The sequence below is a fragment of the Punica granatum genome, chromosome 7 (genome assembly GCF_007655135.1).
Source record: "Punica granatum isolate Tunisia-2019 chromosome 7, ASM765513v2, whole genome shotgun sequence".
In the NCBI taxonomy this organism is placed as follows: domain Eukaryota; kingdom Viridiplantae; phylum Streptophyta; class Magnoliopsida; order Myrtales; family Lythraceae; genus Punica; species Punica granatum.
The window spans coordinates 6253149-6276960 of NC_045133.1; the positions used below are offsets into that span (position 1 = coordinate 6253149).

The 23812-nt window shown below is 35.1% G+C and overlaps 4 protein-coding genes across 7 annotated transcripts; 1 reads left to right on the forward strand and 3 right to left on the reverse strand.

Annotated features, from left to right (window-relative positions):
- The first annotated feature begins 4218 nt into the window (after positions 1-4218).
- LOC116212661 (calvin cycle protein CP12-1, chloroplastic-like) lies at positions 4219-4923 on the forward strand. The gene has a single exon (XM_031547301.1). It carries the CDS (start codon positions 4278-4280, stop codon positions 4680-4682), a length of 405 nt encoding a protein of 134 aa, XP_031403161.1. The 5' UTR covers positions 4219-4277; the 3' UTR covers positions 4683-4923.
- Positions 4924-5833: 910 nt separating this feature from the next.
- Positions 5834-6871, reverse strand: LOC116214860 (bZIP transcription factor 53-like). Its single transcript, XM_031550340.1, has one exon. It carries the CDS (start codon positions 6507-6509, stop codon positions 6063-6065), a length of 447 nt encoding a protein of 148 aa, XP_031406200.1. The 5' UTR covers positions 6510-6871; the 3' UTR covers positions 5834-6062.
- Positions 6872-8917: 2046 nt separating this feature from the next.
- On the reverse strand, positions 8918-10237 carry LOC116215402 (bZIP transcription factor 53-like). The gene has a single exon (XM_031551102.1). The coding sequence runs from the start codon at positions 9639-9641 to the stop codon at positions 9198-9200; it is 444 nt and encodes a 147-aa protein (XP_031406962.1). The 5' UTR covers positions 9642-10237; the 3' UTR covers positions 8918-9197.
- Positions 10238-14039: 3802 nt separating this feature from the next.
- On the reverse strand, positions 14040-18729 carry LOC116212714 (flap endonuclease 1). 4 transcript variants are annotated; one of them, XM_031547366.1, is made up of 18 exons: positions 18545-18729; positions 18340-18456; positions 18157-18215; positions 17995-18054; positions 17832-17885; positions 17686-17734; positions 17546-17593; positions 17307-17372; positions 17170-17220; positions 16729-16848; positions 16573-16657; positions 16350-16431; positions 15794-15908; positions 15652-15708; positions 15484-15530; positions 15341-15395; positions 14727-14916; positions 14040-14456 (listed from the first exon to the last, which is right to left on the reverse strand). In XM_031547366.1, the coding sequence occupies exons 1-17, from the start codon at positions 18554-18556 to the stop codon at positions 14737-14739; spliced, it is 1257 nt and encodes a 418-aa protein (XP_031403226.1). In that variant the 5' UTR covers positions 18557-18729; the 3' UTR covers positions 14040-14456; positions 14727-14736. The 4 variants fall into 4 exon arrangements, with proteins under 4 accessions (XP_031403226.1, XP_031403229.1, XP_031403227.1 ...); XM_031547369.1 differs by lacking the exon at positions 14727-14916 and having other exon boundaries at positions 15346-15395; XM_031547367.1 differs by lacking the exon at positions 14727-14916 and having other exon boundaries at positions 18545-18727.
- Positions 18730-23812: the final 5083 nt, after the last annotated feature.

The following is a 23812-nucleotide window of genomic DNA, read 5'->3' on the forward strand; positions in this document are numbered from 1 at the left end:
AAAATTTTGAAATATACACGAGATAATATTATTTACTAATTTGGGTTTAAAAATGAAATCATTCATATGTGGTGTTTCCTATTACGTTTTCTTAACTCATAATAATATGAATTCCTATTAATCATGTGATATAATTCCAAACTTCGTGTTTTGTTTGCTCTAACTTTTACCTCTATCTTTAGACTCTTCTCTTCTTTCATACGCTATTATTGTCAAGCTTATTTTTACACGTAATTTGTCATTTTATTTTGATGAGTAATCACACGTTTACAAACAAAAATAGTTGAATAGTTTTAATTTTTTATCAAAATTTGCATAGTTAGGTTTATATGGATTGAGAAACAATTCAATTTCGAATAGTCAATATCGGAGAAAAGATATATGACTGATTTTATTGGTATATATATATATTTATTTATTGTAACTATTCTTTTGATCATAATTTTATTAAGCGATTAATATATATATATATATCATGTTTTTTAATTTTAAATATAAGGAGATAATTTACTCGATATTAATCATCATCATCATCGTCGCCATTATTATTATTGTTGTTGTTATTATTATTATTATTATTGTTGTTGTTGTCGTTGTTCTTATCTTTGTTTAACAATTATTTTTTTCTAATTAATTCGAAAATACAATTTTTATAGATATATACTAGAATCTTATAAAATTTTTTTTTACCAATCCCGCACATCACACAGGTCATCATCTAGTTTCCATAAAATTTCATAAAAACTAATTTATATTTCAAAACAAAATTCTCGACAAAATTTCCATCCTATATTTCATAAAAAATATTCCGATGTATACCCATTAACCGGCTTATTTTTGACAGAATTTCCATCGGTATTACTTTGGAAAAGGTAATTATTCTTGCCGTACATAGGTGATTATATATATATATATATATATATATGTGAAAGCAAGAACATGACAAACTTAATTAGATGATCTCAGAACTCGATTTTTTTCTTTTTCTAATTTTTAGATATATAAATATTGATTTTTGGGAACGTTTCTTTATTTTCTCAAATGTTTAGCTTTCTTTAATTTTTTTATTTTTATTTTCAAAATTTTTAAAAGATATAAATATAGATTTGTGGACCAGTTGTTATTTTCTTAGGTTTTTAAGCTTTTCGCAAAAAAATAAAATTTTCTTTTTCTTAAACATATAGTTATGCGTGTAATATAAAGTGGAGCTATGTTGAGCTCAGCTAGGTAGCATCAAAATATTCGATTTTAAATGGAATTTTCTCGATATTTTTTATTTTTTTATTTTTATAATATTTTTTAATCAAAATGATTTTTTTAAATTTCAAAGATATCTCAAGATTCTTTTTTGAATTTTCTCTGTGTTTTTTGGATTTTTTTTCTAGATACACTTTTAATTTTTGAAAGATATTTTTGAAAGACATAATAGAATATTTTGACATTTTTTTAGAATATTTTATTATTATCTATATAATATTTAATAATCTTGAAATATTTTTATCTAAAGTAAAAATAAATATCTAATAACATGAATATTGATATTAAAAAATATTAAATATAAATATATAAATATATATTTCTTCTGATGATATATGGTTACGTGGATGACTTTTAGTATAATTTTTACCCAATATTTGAATGTTTAAAATTGAAATAATATTTTTTTTTATAATATATCGATATAACAAGATATTGAAACTTCTTGAGAAGATTTTACTATCTAAATAACATTTATAAATCTTTTATTAATATAAAAATTTGTATCTTAATTGAATCAATATTAATATTGAAATAAATATATACTAATACTTATATATTTAAACATATGATATAAATATATTAAATAAAATAACTATATATGTATTTTTTATAATATATGGTTGGAGCGGCGATCCTTAATATAGTTTTTTACTTATTTTATTGGTGAAACTCAATGAATATAAGTCATATAATAATATATTTTTATTGATCATAAATTACGATTTGAAACAGTTTTGATAAAAAAAATGAATCACATTCTACCTCATGCATCGCATGAACTCCACGACTATTATATATCTATATATTTGGTAATCATAGAGGTAATTATATGACTTATTTAGATGGGAGTTTGGTAGAAAATGCAGTGAAAGGTTTCAAGAGAAGATCATTATGTCTTCAAGTTATTCTATTGATATGGGAAATATTTTTGTCCAGTATAAATTTAATAAGCATTAAAAAAAATAAAGTTTTTTCTTCTGAATAAGGGATATGGAGCAATAACATTTACCCTCCGAATCATCACCCTCCCTTTCCCTCCAAATCCTTCTATCAACAAGTCATTTACTTCTAAATCCTTTTACTGGTACATATCTATCAAATTTGACCCGTATGCAGTCTAACTTTGATACGATTAGCGTAATTGTAACCGTAATGTGGAAAATAATTGCTCATTGTCCAAACTTAAATAATCTTACACCTTGCACTATGAAAGCTCAAATCTTGGCCCTCTATTATTTATAGTGATAAACTGTATTATCGGCCGAAACCTAGATATAGTTTTAATATCAAATATTTGAAATAGATCCACCCAAGCTCTCCAAATCCCCACCCCCAAAAGAGAGAATATTATCACTCTTTCTAATGGAGAGGATATAGCCTTCCTAATGGGGTCACTGCCATTTGCTTGTCGATATGATCTTCTAGGATTGGGCTAACCAACCAAACAATAGGGATTGGACCAATTCATCCACTCTTTTTTTTTTTTGGGTGAAACATCTATTTTATTTTTAAATTTTCTGCATTTCCCACTTGTACATAGCAGTCCTAATTAAAAAAGTCGTAACCACCTTAAACTTTTATTCATTATTTTTCATTGTTAAAATTTTTTTTTTGCCAGATATATCCACCTTAAACTTGCTAGTTATATACTTATCGCCCGAGCATTTAATAGTACTTCGTGATAGCTTGATATATAAGTCTCTCAACGAAATGACATCCATGACAATGTAACCAAATGACATCCTTGGCCAAAGGATAATGCGCTTTAACCTAAAGTTCAATTCAATATTAACTTTCACAGTCTCATAGTTCGAGTAATCTTTGTAATCTGTTACTGTTTAATCTCTTTACTTCTTATCTTTTATAAATTTTTGATTGATATGATTATCATCATCATTCTAAAAACAACAATATGTAGATGGCATGATTTATTTTTTAATACTCATCTTTGTATTTGGAAGCCCAACGGACTCCAATTAATTCAGTTCAACTCGAGTCGGTCATTAAGCGAGAAAGCTATTATAATCAAGATTTTTCTCTATTTACAGGACTCGAATCATTTAAAGCGATAGAGCTCTAATAATTAAGATTTTTCTCTATTCACAGAACTCGAATCATTTAAATCAACTCTTGTAGTTGATGGCGTGATTTAGAGAGTTTTAGATTTGTTTGTTTATCAAATCGAGATTAACTTAACTTAATTTTACTTTACTTTAATTTTTTTCCTTATTTCAACAATATAATTATTACTTTTCTATCTTTTTCTTGAAATTTTCTCATGTTTTTTCTTATCTATTATCATAATAATTTTTTTAATATTAAATTCTCTTAATTATTCAATACTTTATCATCAATTCAACTTACAATCATTAAATTCTCTCTACTATTCAATATTTTTTTTTCCATATTTCAACAACACAATTATTACTTTCTTCCCAACTACTTTTATTTTTATTTTTTCAAATCAAACTAAATAAAATAAAATTAAACTTAACTTTATTGTCAAATGCAAACTAATGTCGTGTTTGGTTTTAAAGTTGACTTTTGATTTTAATTGATTTGTAATGATTGTGTTGTTAAATTAGGAGAAAAATTGTGAAAAAATAATGAATAATTGAGGGAAAATAATGATTGTGTTGTTGAATTATGAAAAAAATAAAAAATAATTGAGAGAATTTAGTATTAAAAATTGAATTACATAATTAAAAAATTTGAAAAAAAATAAAAAATAATAATTATGTCGTTGAACATAAGTTCAGTTAAAGTGTAAAACCAAAAAAAAAAAATTTCTTTTCGGACAAGATGGGATTTTGAATTTGTGACCTATTACTTGTTGATGATAAATAATAAAATATCTCCAACCTGGCCGACGTGGAACCTTATGATTGGCCCACTGCCGATAAGAAATATGTGCTCGGAATTCCATGCGGCTCCCGATAAAGACCATCGTCCCCCAATGACCTGGAACTTCTTCAGCAACTCCTTCACTCAAAACAATCCTTCTTCTCCGATCAGCAATGGCGGCAACCCTGAATGGACTCACCCTCACCGGTGCCGCCCCCAGGGTCTCGCCCCGGTCGCAGGCCTCTCAGGCGAGGTCGCAGTCCATGGCAGTTGCGGTGAAGGCGGAGCCGTGGGGTGCCAGCTGGAGGTCGATGAGGACGGGGAGGCAGGTGGCGGCGGTGTTAAAGGCGGCGCCGGATCGCCTGGAGGACAAGGTGGCGGAGAGCATAAAGCAGGCGGAGGAAGCGTGCTCGGAGGACCCGGCGAGCGGGGAATGCGCGGCGGCGTGGGACGAGGTGGAGGAGCTGAGCGCTGCGGCTAGCCACTTGAAGGACAAGAAAAAGGCCACCTCCGACCCACTCGAGAACTACTGCAAGGACAACCCCGAGACCGACGAGTGCCGCACTTACGATAATTAATCAAATTAATCTATAATTAATTAAGATTTCACTCTAAATTAAGATTATTATTGTTAATTAACTAGGGCAGGCTTCTTTTAAAATATTTTTTATGCATAATAATAAAAAGTTTTGTTTTCTGAATTAGGTTGGTGGTGATGTGAAATTAAAACTAAAGATGAAGATGATTGTGGCGTATTTTGTTATTTTTGTACTTTATTATGCCAACTATAATATATTGTGATGGTTAAGTTTCCACTTGTATTGTCGATCCCGGTACATTTATTTTTCGGTTCCATCCGGTCGTAAGAGATGCTCGTATGATCAGAAGTAGATGGTCGCATTCGGGATGCGGAGCGTGAAGCCAAACCTATAAATTGATAGCCGGAATCATGCATATATCTGTACACTGATGATATTTTATTGTATGGGTTCATAGCATGTACAGGCACGTAATCTCGCACGATGACTTTTACTACCGGTAAGATAAGGTGGTCTCGATCCCGATCTCTGGTCCGACGAGGCTGATCAAGTAATGAACAAGATCGGTATATCCGATAGTTCTTGCTTCTTTTAGAAATATTATGTCGGGATAGCGGGGCTTCCAACTTCTGCCTTTAGATATCACTGCTTGCGGCTTACTTTTATGTCCGTGGGGCATCTGCGCATTGCTACTGTTCGCATAAAGGGCTCCCCATAATTTCTCGACGATAAATTACTGTGATAAATATTTTTTCACATTTATTTACAGTGATAAATACTAATGTTTGACGTTTGTGTCGCTGTAATAAAATTAGCGATGGATGAATTGAATAGGAAATAAGATTTTAGGTGTCTGCCCATGCGACTGAAACATGGATACTGTCTGTCGCTGTGCCATAGATATGTCACAGACAGAAGCATCCAGATGCTGGATGGCAAACTGGGATAAAGACTGAGCAGCTAACAACATCAATTATCATGCCGATAATATAAAATTAGATAAATAAATTTGTAAATATCTCCAGACGTTCATATGTGCGGATCAATTTAAAATTTTATAAATATCTTGTAATCAATGAATTACTTTCCAGAGAGTTCTGTTGCTAGGCAATACATTTTACACGTGACCTCAGAAGCAGATGTCTTTTTCATCCTCAATGGCCCAACAAAAATTTAATTAACAGTCCGAATTCACAGCCCGAAATGCAGCATTCATTGTAGAAATTACAAGGAACATAGAACATCTGATTCATTCAAAGCACAACTTGAAAGTTTATTCAGTATCATTCTGCTGAAAATTAGTCCTAAACACAACCAGACACAAGCCACGGGACACATTCGCTAACCGATAAACGACAAGGACAAGAGAGCGACTTCCAGGGGCAGGACACTCGACTGGTGATCACCAACATTGCTACGTCAATAGTCGAAGATATCGACATTCGCTAGTATTGGCTGGATCGGAAAGGGAACCTGCCACGGCTGCTTCATCAGGGGCTCGGGGATATCTGGGATATCAATGGCGAGTCTGCTCACCTCCTCCACGATCTCAAGCACCGAGTTCAGCGACCGGAGCCGGTCGGTGAGCTCCATCAACTGGGCTCTCAGGACATTGCTCTTGGACTCGAGCTCCACGTAGTTCTGCGTGGTGACATTGATCTTTGCTGTGAGCTCGCTGTTCGTGCTCCGCAGCTGGGTCGCCTGTCCGATCAGGTCCCCCAACCGCTTCTGCTTCCTCATTCGGGACCGCCGCGAGGATTCCCGGTTCGACTCCATCCTCTTCCGCATCCGCTCATCTTCGGCCACATTCCGGGGGCCCGGGTCAGAGCCCGGTCCCAAGGTTACCTGCCTTTGGGGTGAAGCCATTGTATCCGGTCTTTTTCCAAACAATCTCAACCGAAAGGACAAAACTGTGGATTGCCTAACTAAGCGTTGATCAGGGAGACACGACTGAGCTAGTAAAAATTCGAGATTGGCAGCGTTACGATCGACACTCAAGGGGCTGACTCATGAAAACACGTAGAACCAGTACAAGAAGACAACCGAAAACGAATGCAGGATTCGAACTCGGAGCATCAAGATGGAGAAATTCATAAATACTACTAAACCGGAAATTCCCACGTCTAAAACACCTAATTGATCTCCACATTCACTGATATTCGATTCTCGATTCCAAATTCAAAATTGGGACACAGAGATCTAGACAAGGGGTAGTTGGCAAACTACGAGGGTCAAACTGAGACTGGTCCTTAAAAATCTTTTGGTATTTTCTATTTTTTGGTAAATTAAAAATAGGAAGTTACGACGTAGTTGGGTCCCTGGCGGTGCGCGTTGGGACTTGGGACAATAGATATATAATCTGCAAATTTGGTTTGCAAGGTTTCTTTAGATGAAATCTAAAAAATTAAAAAAGAAAATCACACAATAGAAATTAATTTTTCTTTGTAATGTTGTTGATAATGTTCGTTTGTAGTGGAAATTTCGGTGAGTTGGGTACTTTTTTTTTTTCCCTCAATAAATGGTGAATCGATACTATTTTGTTTATAATAATATTTTCTTATTGGGACCTATAAAAAAAAATTCTTATTGAGAGTGAGGATTTTTTGAAATGACATACATTTATTCTTCACGACCCATCGCAGCTAAATTAGTTTCCAAGTTAACTGGTCGTAGCTAATTTAAAAAGTTACAAGGCACAATGTTTGGATGATGATTTGTTTAATAAAATTAGTGCTTCACCTTATTCCCTAAGAACAATTTTTGCCCCTCTAATATTAGCATAAAACATCTCATCTCTCGCTATATTCAATGTAATATATGACACCAACTTATTTTTATTTTTTTATATAACGAGTGTCGAACTTCGCATGATTAATCACATGATTCATGTAACCATCTCGCAAGCTCATGAGATATGTAAATTTGGCCACGAGATCGTGCATGTGGTTTAATAGGCTAGTCCTATTGAGTTCTAGACTTCCCTAGGTCAAAGAAAGCCATACCATTTAATTATTAGGCCAATCTTATTGAGGTAGCTCTTATTTTCATGAAACTTACGTAACAAAAAACTGATCTGATAATTATAGGAAATTCTTGGAAAAAAATCAGAGGCAATTTATTTTTATGAAAATCACGCCCATAAAAAGTTGCTCTGATAATGATAATTACATGAGATTCCTAAGGATACGAGAGAATATTCTGCCCCTGCGAAGAATTTTATACTCTAGATATATAAATATCAGTTTGACTGCGAAGTAGAAACTGGAAGGCAGCATGCCGTCTTCTTTATATTTATATTAATTATTTTTTCGTTTTTGGTTGAATTATTTTTGTAGTTTGGATTGGAAGGCTTGGCAGGTTGGGTAGGTAGGGATTAGGGACGTGCGGGTCTGGATATTCTTTTTTTCACGATACTTGAATCCTATCATATAAGAGATATATTTCAATATTTGAAACTGGATCCTATTCTGTTGAGAATTGAAATTGAAACCTATTCGGAACTTGTGTTATATCGCAGGCTTCGCGTATCCCATTGAAACATGTAAATTTTTTTGTTTAGCTAAATAAAACCAAAAATATCTCATCCATAATCAATAATTGTGCAAAACAGAATGTCATTATAGATTTAGAATTTTTTTAAAAAAAGTAGTGATTATATTTTTTAAATATAGCAATATTTGAATATATATATATATATAATGGAAGAAATTATTATCCGAATCGAGGTATAGGTTTTGGGTACCCTATATGTAAAACTGAAGTTGTAACTAGTTTTCACCGATTTCGTATTTTAATACCCGGACCCTACTCTATTTTGAATACGAGCAAATAGGTTTTGACTGGTTCCTAGTGTACCCATATCAGTGTACACCCCTGGTACTAGGCATTAGGTTTCAAGTTGGAACAAGAATCACCAAAGGAAGATTACTCTTTGGTCTTTTCCTCACCTCAATGAAACTCCCTAATCAGCATATTGCCTGTTGAACATTTTTTTTTCACTAATCCAGTGAACGCACATAAAATGTTTTCGGTTTCTCACTAATCTATTCAACACGCATAAACCGCACAGTGTGTCTCACTACATTATACTAATTCCTCTCACGCATATATATATATATATATAGATGTAAATATCTTCAAACGTTCATATATGCGGATCAATTTAAAATTTTATAATTATCTTGTAATCAATGAATTAATTTCCAGAGAGTTATGTTGCTAGGATATACATTTTACACGTGACCTCAGTAGCAGATGTCTTTTTCCATCCTCAATGCCCCAACAAAAATTTAAATAACAGTCCGAATTCAGCCCGAAATGCAGCATTCATTGTAGAAATTACAAGGAAAATAAAACATCTGATAAATTCAAAGCACCAGAGGTACGAGTTCGGAGCCGACTTGAAAGCTTATTCAGTACCACTCTGCTGAAAATTAGTCCTAAACACAACCAGACACAAGCCACAGGACACATTTGCTAACCGATAAACGACAAGGACAAGCGAGCGACTTCCGGGAGCAGGACACCTGACAGGTGATCACCAACATTGTCACATCAACACTCGAACATATTGACATTCGCTAGTATTGGCTGGATCGGAAAGGGAACCTGCCACGGCTGCCTCAGGGGCTCAGGGATCTCTGGGATATCGATGGGGAGTCCGCTCACCTCCTCCACGATCTCAAGCACCGAGTTCAGTGACTGGAGCCGGTCGGTGAGCTCCATCAACTGGGCTCTCAGGACATTGTTCTTGGAGTTGACCTCCATGTAGTTCTGCGTGGTGGCACTGATCTTTGCTGTGAGCTCGCTGTTCGAGCTCTGCAGCTGGGTCACCTGCCCGATCAGGTCCTCCAACTGCTTCTGCTTCTTCATCCGGGACCGCCGCGCGGATTCCCGGTTCGACTCCATCCTCTTCCGCTTCCGGTCACCTACGGCCACATTCTGGGGGCCCGAGTCAGAGCCCGATCCCAAGCTTGCCTGCCTTTGGGGTGAAGCCATTGTATCCGGTCTTTTTCCAAACAATCTCAACCGAAAGGACAAAACTTTGGATTGCCTAACTAAGCGTTGATAAGGGAGACACGACTGAGCTGGTAAAAATTCGAGATTGGCGACGTTATGATCGACGCTCAAGGGGCTGACTCATGAAAACACGTAGAACCAGTACAGGAAGACAACCGAAAACGAATGCAGGATTCGAACTCGGCGAATCAGGACGGAGAAATTCATAAATACTGAACCCGAAATTCCCACATCTAAAACCCCTTACTGATCTCCACCCTCACTGATATTCGATTCTCGATTCCAAATTCAAAATCGAGACACAGAGATCTAGACAAGAACCTCAGAGCGACACAAGATCGAATCAATCTAGGGCTTGGATTGGACGGATCACGAACGGGACTGGACCGAAGAGAAGGTCAGAGGGAGGCAAAGCTCCCGAACCCTAAGCTCTATGAGCAGAAAGAGAAAATGCAGAAAACGAAAGGGAAAGGGAAAGGAAAAGAGGAGAGGAAGAGAGAAGACTTAGCTGATCAGAGAGAGGCTTCCGGCAAAGGGATGGGTTTCGGCGGGAGGCGAAAGAAGGTTAGAGGCGAGGTCGAGGGGGGTATTTATAGAGGAGGCCGAGGGTTCTGATTGGCTGTCCGATGTAATAAAAAAAAAAGAAAATTCATAATAATAGCGTAATAATAAAGCGTTTTAGGTTTGGTCACGTCTGTGTTTTGATTGTCTGTTGGCTTGTCGATTTGGTTTTGGGGTTGATTTCATAGTACTAATTTGACCCCCTGTAGTTCGTGTATGTTCTCGATGAGCCTCGTATGTTTTGGCACTAGAGCTGCCTTCACTCACTTGAGCCTGCGTATGCCACTGAAGGGTCGGATGAGGTTATAGGGAGCTCGACCCCTTTACATTCCCGTTCAAGTACTGACATGATGAGTCATAAAACAAACATACCGATTCACGAAGAGATTCAAATTGGCACGTCTTTCACCGATGATGAATGAGGTTGAAATCATAGTTGGATTATGCGGTGCGGAATGGAGTCACAGAGCTATCCCTCGCCTGAAGTCACGGTAAGATTTTCACAGGTCCAAAATCTTTCGAGGTTGGACTGTGCGTGTGAAAATTAAAGGAGTGTTTTCGGGGTAGTTGGCAAACTACGAGGGTCAAATTGAGATTGGCCCTTAAAAATATTTTGGTATTTTCTATTCTTTGATGAATTAAAAAATAGGAAGTTTCGACGTGGTTGGGTCCCTCTCATGTCATTGCTGGCGTTGCGCGTTGGGACAGCTAATTGGTTTTCTACAGCCACCTTGGCGGCCACTTCTTTGCTTTTTTTCGCCTTGTAATAATATAAGTCAAATTGGTCAAAAAAAATCTATAGATGAAATCAAAAAAAAATTAAAAAGAAAATCACACAATAGGAATTAATTTTTCTTTGTAATGTTGTTGATAATGTTCGTTTATATTTGAAATTTTGGTGAGTTGGTACTCTCTTTTTTTCAATAAATGGTGAATCGATATTGTTTTGTTTATAATAATATTTTCTTATTGGGACCTATAAAAAAAAAATTCTTATTGAGAGTGAGGATTGTTTGAATGACATACATTTATTCCTCACGATCAATTCGCCGCTAAATTAATTTCCAAGCTAACTGGTCGGAGCTAATTTAAAAAGTTACAAGGCACGATGTTTGGATAATGATTTGTTTAATAAAATTAGTGCTTCACCTTATACCCTAGGAACAATTTTTTGCCCTGTAATATTAGCATAAAACGTCTTATCTCTCACTATATTCAATGAAATATATATAACACAAACTTATTTTATTTTTTTTATATACCGAGTGTCCGAACTTCGCATGACTAATCACATGCAATCACCTCGCAAGTTCATGGGGCATATAAATCTAACCACTGGCGGTGCGGGTGATTCAATAGAGATTATTTTCCTGCATAATTTTTGAAATGATTTGTATTCGAGACTTTCTCAAGTCAAAGAAAGCCGTACTATTTAACTATCGGGTCAATTCCATTGACTTGGCTCTTATTTTCATAAAACTTACGTAAGTTGATCTGATAATTATCGGAAATTCCTGAAAAAAACTGAAGGCAATTTATTTTAACGAAAACCACGCTCATAAAAAATTGATATGATAATTACATGAGATTCCTGAGGATAGGAGCGAAAATTCTGTCCCTATGAAGAATTTTATTCTAGATATAAAAATATCAGTTTGACTGCGAAGTAGAAACTGGTAGGCAGAACGCCGTCCTCTTTATATTTATATTAATTAATTTTTCGTTTTAAATTTTTTTTTGGTTGAATTATTTTTGTAGTTTGGATAGGAAGGCTTGGCAGGTTAGGTAAGTAGGCATTACGTTTCAAGTTGGAACAAGAATCACCAAAGGAATATACCTCTTTTGTCTTTTCATCTCATCAAATGAAACTCCCCAATCAGCATATTGCCTGTTGAACATTTTTTTTTTTATCACTAATCCACTGAACGCACATAAATGTTTTTTCTGTTTCTCACTAATCTATTTAACACGCATAAACTACACAGCGGGTCCCACCACATTATACTCCTTCCTCTAACACACACATCTATCTATATATATATATATAAACAATATAAATTTTATTCATAAATGCTCTGTTTATGAATAAAATTTTCTTTATTTTTGAGTAAATTTTTTTATTTTTTGTTATAAAATTATTAATAAAATCTTCTAAATAAAATCTTCGGAAATTATATTTTCTTCCTAAAGTGTCGAGTTTTATAGATCAATTAAATATATCGGAAATCCCAAGTTAAGTAATAGATATTCATAATTCTCTATATATAAATCCAACATGCTTCTTTTTAATAGAGATGTGCTGGAGGTTCATGATCAGAGGTTTGCATCATCGAGTCTCCCGTGCTTTTTGCTTCTTACTAATTTCACCGTTCTGCTTCCATAGACATGCAAAACCTACAAGAAAATCACAACTACGTCTCTTATGCACGAGAATCATGATTCATATTTGCTGAAATTCTTTTAAAATTATTTTCATTTCATGTTAATATGATTTGATCTTAGCGTAGCATGACTTAGCATTGCATGTTCTAAAATTACCATTTAATTAATTGGCATCTCATTGACTTGCATGCTAGCTATATATATATATATATATTTCTTTTGGGTAAAACCATATATATATATTAATCCTGCCATATTTAAATATTGATTGGTTTTATAATTTTCCGTTGCAAATTTCATAACTAAATTCATTTATTCTTGACTCAATATTAATTAATTGAAGTTCATTATTATTTATCTTTCCAACTCTAATTGCATATATATATATATGTATATACATATATAATAATAATTTTAGCTGCTCACCGCATGTATAGTTGAGGAAGGCAATCGAATCGAGAGATGTTTATGTTGCGTTTGGTTTCATAATAGGATTTTAAAATTAAATTTTGATTTTGAAAAAAATGGTATAAATGAGACCCACCCTTTGACTTTGTATGAGTTATGTTGTTTTGTTGTGGAAAAAAGTGGTATAAATAGGTCCCACTCTTTGATTTTGTATGAGTTATTTTGTTTTGTGGTGGGTAGAATTAAGTTAGAATTGTGATTCTAAAATAATACCCTAAAACAAAACAAGATATTATGCTCTATTAATCAAGTCTCTCTGTTTTAATGATGCATGATAGTTTTGCTTGGAAGTTAATCATCATGGCATACATATATATATATATATATACTGTAGTTGTATACTTCATCGTATTAATTGAAAAGAATAATAAAGGATGAATTAATTTTATCCTTTTGGGTGTATTAACTTTATTCAAGAACATACTTATAAAAATAATTTTTTTTCAAAAGCTCTACTATAATACAATATAACACCATATGAACATCGACAATGTTAAAGATCAAACATGTCTATTATTTTGCTAAAGTAGACATGAACTCTTCAATTTGTCATTTTTTTGACAAGAATTATTTCATAATCTTTATGATCAAAGCTATTATTTGATCTCATAAATAATAATATTAAAGAAAATATAAATTATAATGATATATATTAATATTAATATAAATAAATGTTTAAAACACTATATTATAAAATTCTTCTAAAAAAATTATCAAATTTTATTTCGTGCAACGCAATGACTTCATGACTAGTGTATATATACGTATAATCACTAAAGGAGGGAATAAAAATGACTATCTCAATAGTGAGAGGCGGTTAGATTAGAAGAATACCCCTTGACAGTGGAATAGGACCAAATTCTGGGCCTGGTTGAGAATTTACCGTTTCAGCCAAAACGTTCCATCTATGAGTAAATTTTGGCTTATCACCTTCTGTATGAGAAAAGGGGTTCCGCACACTAGTGAGGAGGATCGTGGCAAGCTACCTTTTCCCAACCATAATTTGAATCAACATTGTTAGTTTGATAGTTTCGGGAGCGACACTTGTATCTCCCGTGACAACAATAATATCGAAGCAAGAAATTCTGCAAGGAACCGTTCATTACATTGCATAACCTTGAGAAACAATCGCCAAGTACCCTCGCTTCACTATCCCAAACTTCCAGGAAGTTTGCAGGCTATAGAAACCTACATGAATGGTCTAATAATTTAAGAACTACCGAATGAATTAATGCACCTCACCTTGATTTGATACAGTTGATGGCTCCTGAATTAACATCCCCGGTGTTTTCCCGGACATTGAACTATCTATTTCTTCTTCTTAGCACCAGCAGCCTTTGACTTCTTGTTACTGGCTTCCTTAGCAGTATTCTCGGGTGTGTCCTGTCATTAGGCATATGACATATCAATAATCAGAGCTGATAATAACTGAACATGGTGAAATCAATCTTGAAGGATTATTGACTGCATGCAAAATTCTCATATAGCTTATCATAGTCCCTTGGGCATGTGACGCAGGATTAAGAAGAATAGATCGGGTTATATCAAAGGATTCTATGCCCTAATTGATCAAGAAATGCTCGTAGCAGAGACAGTTACAATGCTCGGTAGATTGCCAAAATAGAATAGCACGCGTTGGCTAGGAGGGTTCACCATGGGGTTTTCAGCTCCATGCACCTAGGAAGGCACCTCTAGCAGGAAATTGGGAGCACTTCAATCCTGAATCTATGGTTCCAACGTTAACTGGGCCAAGGATCTTGGGATGGGAAATTATACAGACTTGCAAAGAGAACACCTTAGGCTTGATTTCCGATTTGAGAGTTCGAAGAATGCACTTGCTTCCCTGGAAAGGAGTGCATGAAAGTTATGGCAGCCAGCCAGGCAGAAAAAGCCAGCAGTTAGAACCAGACCAGACTGGATCTGAACTGGCAAACCTTAAAAGTTTATATTTGTCATATTATCTTTATAACAATAATCTACAAGCACTCGGGTCTGTGAAAGGCTCTTTGGTTTAAAATCCCTTTCACAATAGGTACAAGTGGGGCCAGGCAAAAACATGAAAGTACAAAGAGAAGGCTAAAACTGAGGATCCAGAGACCCAAATGAGTCAATTATCCTTAGAATTGACCTCCGGCAGCATTTGCTTCTTATGATCTCATTAAACAACTAAATTAAGGGTCACATTTGCAGCAAACCAATTGACAGCAATGAAACATAAAAGAGGTATAGATGTTAAAAGAGGTATAAATGTTCACCAGAAAGCTTACCTTACGTTTTACAATTGAAGTTGTCTTTGCAGCGGGCTTAAAGAATGACTCTAACCTATTAAAATATTAAAAAGAAAGAAAAAATTTATGATAGACTTTAGAAAGAATACTCGCAAATTCATTTTCACTTTTTCAAGCATTACCTGCCCTGTGATGACTTGTTCTTAGCAGCTTTAATTTTCTCGATTGCCTAACAAACAGATGATAAAAGATCCCGTGTTACTATCTCTTCAAAAGATACAGAAAAGAGAAAATAACTTCCTGATAATCATCAATCTCTTGAATAAAGAAAGAGGAGGCCAGTGCCACACCTTTGTCACTCTGTCACTGTTGAACCCGTTCTCATTCACCAGAAAAGCAATCAAACCCTTTAAGAAGTAAATGTAACACATAAAACACATGTGTACGTTTCAAATCAAAGCAGTAAAAACTATCACTGAGGAGATCACTCACCTCTTCATCAGGAGCAGACCATTTGATCTCGGGTTCATCTTCTTCAGTAAAGACACAAGGTTCTTTGAAAAGCTGCCGAGCCTCCACATATGGCCAATCATCTGGTATTTGATACCTATAAGTGAAAACAAAATTCCAAAATTTTTATCAAGGGGCACTTGATCCTCAAAAGGCTATACCAAATTATTGGGGGAGCATAAGGGGGAAACGGATATGCCAAATATTTACCATAAAAATGATAGCTGCATAAGGTGATTGTGGCTTATACCACGTATATAGGGGGGAAAAGGATGAAGATATGACATAATAAATGAGATATCCATGGATAGTGAATTTCATGGAAATAAGAGGCCATGTAAAGTCGACAAACTTTCAGTTTACTGCATATCCATTAAATGATTAAAATAAACAAGATAATCTAGTCTTCTGGCGTCTCAAATAGAAAAATTAGACGGAGACCCAACCATCGAATTATAATTCAAGAATCCACATACTATAAATCTGGCTAAAGAAAAAAGAAATAAAGAGCATTTTCGTTGTGAGAGAAATCAAGCACCTCTCCCTATTAATGTTCTCTAATACACTTTCTATAGAGCCATGTTGTCTGATGAGCTTCAAAGCTGTTTGTCCCCCAATGCCTGTCGACACATACCAAAAGTACAAGCTATTGACTTCATTGATGAGCTTTTGAAACAAATACTTGGGGCAATACTACTAGGAAAAGGGAAAATAACTGAAGAGAATTGAAGATCAGGTAACTGGGAGAAAATTCCTTATACCTCGAATGCTGTCACAATAGTCACATCCGGACAGAATGCACAAGTCAACGAATTGCTCCATACTGAGATTCAACTCCTCCAGGATCTAAAACGATATCATGGATGAGACTTTTAAAAGTCAAAAGTTGGTAAAACAATGAAATGATTCTCGAGTACCTTGGAAACCTCGAATTCCATGACAGGGACTTTTCTTGAGCTAGGGTCCATTAAGTGGCGGAGAAATCTGGGAGCTCCAAAAGTAAGGGAATCCATGTCTTCAGAAGCCACTGCATAAACCTAAGAGCACAGCATGATTTTAGACATCAGTGCACTATATACCGTGGGATTAAGCTGGTGATTGCTAAAACAATATAATTTCTTTATCTTGAACTGAAATTTTAAATCCCGTCCACTTAGGGAAAATGGTTCCTGCTTTAGGAAGTTTAAAGGTACAATTCAATTCAGAAATTTCATGAACATCACACAAATTATACTACTAAGCTGAAAGTATGTTCATATCAATATCAACCAAAATAGGAGCACGAAGCTAAGTCCAAGGAAAGGCCAACCAGCTTAAATTAACAATTAATCAGGGATAGTAAACAATGAGACACATGCCTTTCCTGCTTTGCAAAGTGCAGCACACTGAGCCTCTGCCTCCGACGGAGCCTAGCATAAAAAGAAACAATAAGAATAAAACCATTTTTTGAAACTGCTACACATAAATTGATGTCTCAGAAAAAAAAAAAAGTTACCTCAACGACCGGTACACCCATGAGTCTTAAAAGTTTTTGGCAGTCTTCATTATGCTGCTTTGTCACCTATTAAGGTATGGAAAATATCAAAGTAGAAGCATGAATGGCTCGATATAATTATTTTATGCATATAGATTCCCAACTTCTTGAAATATAGCAAAGAAAGATGACATTCAGGGAAACTGTAACCAATGCTAGAGACAAAGTACAACAAAGAAAATAACAATGTTAAACTCCACCTTCACTGTTCTTTTGCTGAACTTTTCAATGTCTTCCTTGTTGCCAGTCTGCAAATATACCAAAAGGGCATCTACATGAGTTTCTTCTGCTAGTATCTTACCAGCAAAAAGGTCAAAAAGAGAACAACACAAGCACATACTTCGATTGCTGTAGCCAAATCCTCAGTGGCATCTGCTCTCTTTGAAAAACTGCATCAAACATATTTAATGAGGTAAAATCTATTTCAGCACCAAAGTGAAGAAACAAAGACAATGACAAACAGGACGAACGATCGTGGTAAGATACCGTTTGGCGAGCTCTTGCTTCTTCATTTCAGGAGGCTTCCCGTCAAATACGTAGCTGAAAACATAAAAAAACTAATAAGCTTGAAATTGCAACATCCTCCAGGAATGCAGCCACGGTGGAAAAGAAACCGAAACTCAAATTATTTGGTAAAGAAGAAAATTACACCGGCTTTATTCCAGCTTCCAAAAGCCGAATCGTCCGACTGAACATCCCTTGCAGATGACTGAGATGCACACAAGACCAATGGCCCATCAAGTTAACATTTTTCCCAAACAAAACACAAAAGCAACATCGTGAATCAAACTACAACATAGTAATTCTTTACCTGGTAACTTCACCAGCCTCATTAGTCAACATTTCCGTACCGCTTCGTCCCACCACAATCTACATCGAAATTGACAACCTTCAGCATTCAAATGACCTCCATCACTCAAATAAACCAACACATTACACGCGGAAAGAAGGAGAGAGTTCCGTTAAGAAGTAACAATAGCAATGCGGAACGGACGAGGAACTGGTAGATGCTCATGCTGGCGTCAATGGCGATCTTCCTGCCGAAGTAGCTCTCGAACTTCTGCTCCTTCATGGCCTTAGGGGCATTGTCCGCCAGCAGCTTCGTTAAACCCTAAAAAAACCCCACCACACCGCACCATTTCAAAAATGTCGGACGGATTGAAGGAAACTGCAAGAAGGACAAAGTCGAACGCCGCTACCTTAATGCCCATTTCAATGGAAGCACGGCAATTTCTGAGTGAAGGAGGATGAAATTGAGCTGAGCCTGCCTAGAGCTTCTTCCTCTCGAGATGAGAAAGGTCTCCGTGTCTCTAGGGATTAACACATAGAGAGAGAGAGAGAGAGAGCTTACAGTTCGTCTTCTCCTTCAAGTTCCCGCCTTCAATGGAGTCTGTGGCGGGTTGATGACAGAGGAAGGTAAGCCCATGGGCCGCTGTCTAAGCGTTTAATGGGCTTCTATTTGGCCCAACAACGGTTTGTGATGGGCTTGATGGGCTTCGATTCTATATAATTCACGGTTTCCCGATAAATTCCCGCGCTCGCCCCGTGGTATCTGGACGTACCAATGGCAATGAAATTGCAGCAAACGAGTGAATCATTGATAAGTGTGCGGTAATGTGTCTTTGTCAGCAGTGTCATGGGAATGATCATTTAAGATTTTCTCATTATTGATTGTTACTATCATTCGCATTGTGAATAATTATTGTTACGGAAAGTGACGGTAGAAGGTCAGAAATGCATCTGCAAGTTTCTGCTAACAGATAAAGGACGTTCGAGAGCGACGTTACTTGAAAGACATGTCTAGTGATATCAGAGTTTTCATCGAGCAGATAGAGAGAGTCCGAGAATGGGGTTCGAGCAACATTTCCGTGACACCAACATGGCCAATGATTTCCGCAAAATGTGCCTTTTCTTTTCTCATGTTGACGTATTATTGCAAATCACAGCCATTATTCCTTCTCCTCAGTACTTAAATTTGTACCACAAAATTAATCAACTTTATCCAAAACTAGAGTTTCTATGGACATGGACCGATTCCGAAGGACGGAAACAGATGGAAATAAAGAAAGAAAAGCGTGGTCAATTTGAGTTATCGGATAATACTGCCAGTAATGGGACCCTAAACAACGAAGAGCCTGAATCCGGTGCTAGTCGCTCGATCTATACTTTCAAACTGACGAGGGACAGGACTGCTATCGAATCCAACGCGCTGATGGCTGAAAATGAATGGGAGAAGAGCTCAGAAGCTCAAAAGAGTAAAATGCAGTCCCTACTGATATTCTCTATGGAAAAGAGTGGAGAATTTTGGATTACAGATGTTAGGGAGGAGGGGAAGGTCCATCAATTAAAGCATACCTAAAGGCAAGGCTATATGAGGGGGGGATGGAGGGTGGGGTTTCATGCATGTTAACATGCTTTTGGAAGCCTCCTCACTTTATTTAAAAAGGAAAAATTGATGGCCCATGCCAATAGACCCTGCCTGGTTGAACATTGAAATATAAGGGAGAAAGTAATGGTTTTTTTAGTAAAAATATAAATATGTATATTCCATGTATAGTTTCTAATATTTATTTTTTATAAGCGGCTTACTAAGTGTAAAGTACGCTATTCATATAGCCGAGGGGCTATAGGTTTTTCAGTTGTAGGCTCGGCGAGCACATATCGTAACAATCATTATGTCTGTGTTCAATACTAGTTTAAGAAAGTTAGTTACCAATAACATCGAGATGATTGTGCGCAACTGTAGAGATGCTTAACTGCATACGAGAAAAATGCGTAAAGTTTGATTGTTTATCAAAGCCTAAAATCCATGCATATGGGTCCCCGCTCGAATTAATTGAGGGGGGTTACCCCAATCCTTTGCTCTTGTGGTCAATCGATGGGACAGGGGCACGCTTGATCCTGCCCATTTAAAGTTGGGACCTGAGAGACGTTTGAGAGATCTTCAATTGATTCCACCTTTTCCTTGGATTAATATTTGAGTTCCTTTAGAAAATTAAATTAGTTTCTGGGACCCGTAAGTTGCACGGGTTAATTTCTTTAAATATCATATCATTCATTTTCTTAATGTATATATATTATCGTCATTTAAACAGTGACTATAATATTAAAATCTAATATTAACTGCCTTTTCAAATGTAATTTTATACTTTATAAGTACAACTATATATTTTGTAAAACTGATATATACATACACTAATAAAATATGTCGCTAAAAGTGTTAATAAAATTTTACTTTTCTCGAAAACGAAGACCTGGCTGATAGAATTACATTCGTCAAACAACTTTAAGTTTCTCGGGAGTCTTCACAATAAGAGTTACATGGGAAATTAAGATAATGAGATAGAGTAAATTGAAGATTGAAGGAGGGTCAGAGGCCATGAGTAGTTGAAGATTTAGCATATATATGTGTAACGAAAGTATGTAGCAATTCAAAATAAAACGTAATGTATCTATTCAATGTAATGAAATTATTATAAAACAAAACAACAATAAATGGAAGTAAGCAATTTCCTGAGGGTACTCAGTTTACACCTATGCTCATTAATATGTTCATTTTAATTAAATAGTAATATTCAGTAATCAGATGACAATACGACATAAAAACATTGAGAACTTTTAAATGTTAAGAAAAATTGTGAAATTGCGAAATGTTTTAGTAATTTCAAGATATTTTTTACTGATAATGCAGTAATTTTCATTAATTAGGAAAATGTCTGTTTTTGCTAATTCTTTTGGTATTCGTGTTGCTGAATATTAGTATTATTGAAATTCTCGCTTTTTTGTTTCCTTTGAATTAAAATTTATAAAAGGAAATTCATATAATTAATAGTTATGCGAGGATATTTTGAACGCAAAGTTTTGTTTGATAAACATTTTAAACTCATAGTTATCTCTTGAATGTAATTCCCCGTATTGATTTATCTCCCAGCCGTTAGGATTGAGTGTTAATATTAAGACTTTTAGTTTTGTTAATTTTATATAGAATAATTTTAATATTTTAAGTAATTAAAGATGCTTTGCTCAAGTCTTTTTCATAATTTCATTGGAGACTTGCATATCGACCTAGGCTGAACTGCAAATTTCCCGTTTAGTGGATTTTTTATGAATTTCGAAGCAAATCCATTCCATGAGATACAATTTCGATTTCTGATACAATACCATAATTGTTATGCATATATCATAGTTATGATGCGAAGGAAGGTAAACATATATAGTGTCCTCGTTTTCTCACAAATTATGTTTGTTTCACACGATGACACCTATACTTAATTACATTGGACTAATTCTACTTTCGGCAATATAAATCCATTTTTTCGGTGGTAAAGAAAGGAACAAACAATAATTTTAGCTAGTAAAGAATCGGGAAATAAATTTTATTTGTAAGAGCTGAATTTTTAGTGTCATGTTAAGGGTCGTGTCACTTTCCTCAAATCTTATTTCTCTCAGTTCTCGGCATCTCTGAATTTGCCCGCCTTTCGATATCAAATGATTAATTGATTTTATCATCAATATTGAATGAAACATCCACATTGAAGAATCTAAAATTGACTGCCGATGCATTATCATGCATACCCAAAGAGCTCTCATGGGGTTGTGTCTCGGAAACATCTCTATCGGGCTTTTCAATATTTGGCTCTTCAACCCCAACTAATTGCAAACAGAAATGGACAAGAAATTTTCTTAAAATATCTTTTGATTTCAACAGCGCAGAATAATTATTGAGCCTAAGTGCCATGAAACAAGACACGTGAAAAGAACTATTCCTAATCTTTGATTTGTCCGTCTCACCTAGTGACATCTAGCGCAGGACCAGAAAACGTACCTGCGGTTCAATTATGCTAATACATATATATGTGTGTGTGCACACGTGCATATGTATATTTATGTATGTATGTATGTATATATGCATAAAAACACATTGGTCTGATTGGCGATAACCCAATCTTGCAAAAGCCAGTTCATTTCTTGCTGTGATGATCATTACATGTATTTCATAAACAATGCATTATAATGCTAGCTAATCCATGCCCTATGTTCATAAAAAATTAACACCATTTTATTCAGCCAAAAAAAAAAAAAACCCATTCGTCAAATGAACCAAAGAGCTTGGATTCATGAAATCGTGCTCGGACAAGGGTTAAAAAGTGGTTTAACAATTGTAAATAAATAGCTAAATTCTTCAATTGCTCATAGAACTGTAAGGGATTGTTTTAACAGGACAATTAATTATGGTGACATACTTGAGACATTCTGTTAAAAGGTGTAGTTTTTCTATTTCAAAGAATACATAGTACTTTTAAGAAAAATGAAACAATAAATCAAATATTACACATTTGAATAGAAATATTACACTTTTCAACATAATATGCCACATTTACCACCATCACTAATTGTCATGCTATAAATTCCCGAAAATTAAACAGGTCCTAAGTTGATTAATATTTTATTTGTTATATAAAATTGAAATATTAATTTAATAATGAGAGACCATGAGCCTATTAAAAAGAGAAATAAAAAACATAAATGAATTGAGGTGAAAAGTTCCATTAATGAGAATCAAATATGAAATCTCTTGATTTATAACCAATAACGCGTGCCACCTATAATATATCCCTTTCTCATATATTATCTTTTAACAATGACTAATATTCTCTTGCCTGTTACTATGTTGAAGAAATAAATATTAGCCCACCACTTCTCATAATGCAAATAATAAATGATTCTAGGATGTTATTTTTACGGGAGAAGTGTAGCAGAAGTCTTATACGTTCGGACTTTTTGGATTTCTGTCATATAAGTTTCAATTTGGACATTTCAGTTCAATATGTTTGTTTTGTAGTACACTTTCGGTCCGTTAACAACTATTACGGATCCACTGACGTGGACTTCGCATCATCAAATCAGTCCTAGGTGGCCATTAATTTTCCACGTGGAAATTCTCGGTTGGGTGAAAGTTAAAGTGTTCGAAAATTAAAAAAAGAATTTCAGAAATTAAAATAAGAAATCCATGTGGAAATTTTCTATTGACTGATGGCAGTTTTCAATTGGCTAAAAATTTTAAAAATGGGAAAAGTTAAAAAATCAAAGAATTAGAAATAATAAAAAAAATCGAAAAAGGGGCGGTGGCCGACAGTAAGGGCCCTGATCGCGGCCAGCATACCTCTGAATGGGGTCTCTAGCTACCACAGAGGTCGCTGGTGACCCCAATTATAAGGTGGTGGCTGGGATCGAGGTTTTACCCACTGAATAGGAAGAACCCCTAATCGGGGGGGGGGGGTGGTGGTGGTGGTGGTGGCAAGAATTGAGGCCCTCTTTTGATTTTCTTTATTATTATTATTATTATTATTATTATTATTATTATTTAATATATATATATATATTAAATATTATTATTATTAAAAAATAATAATTAACTAAATTTTAATTTTAATTTTTTAAAAGTTATCAGCAAATAGAAAATTGCC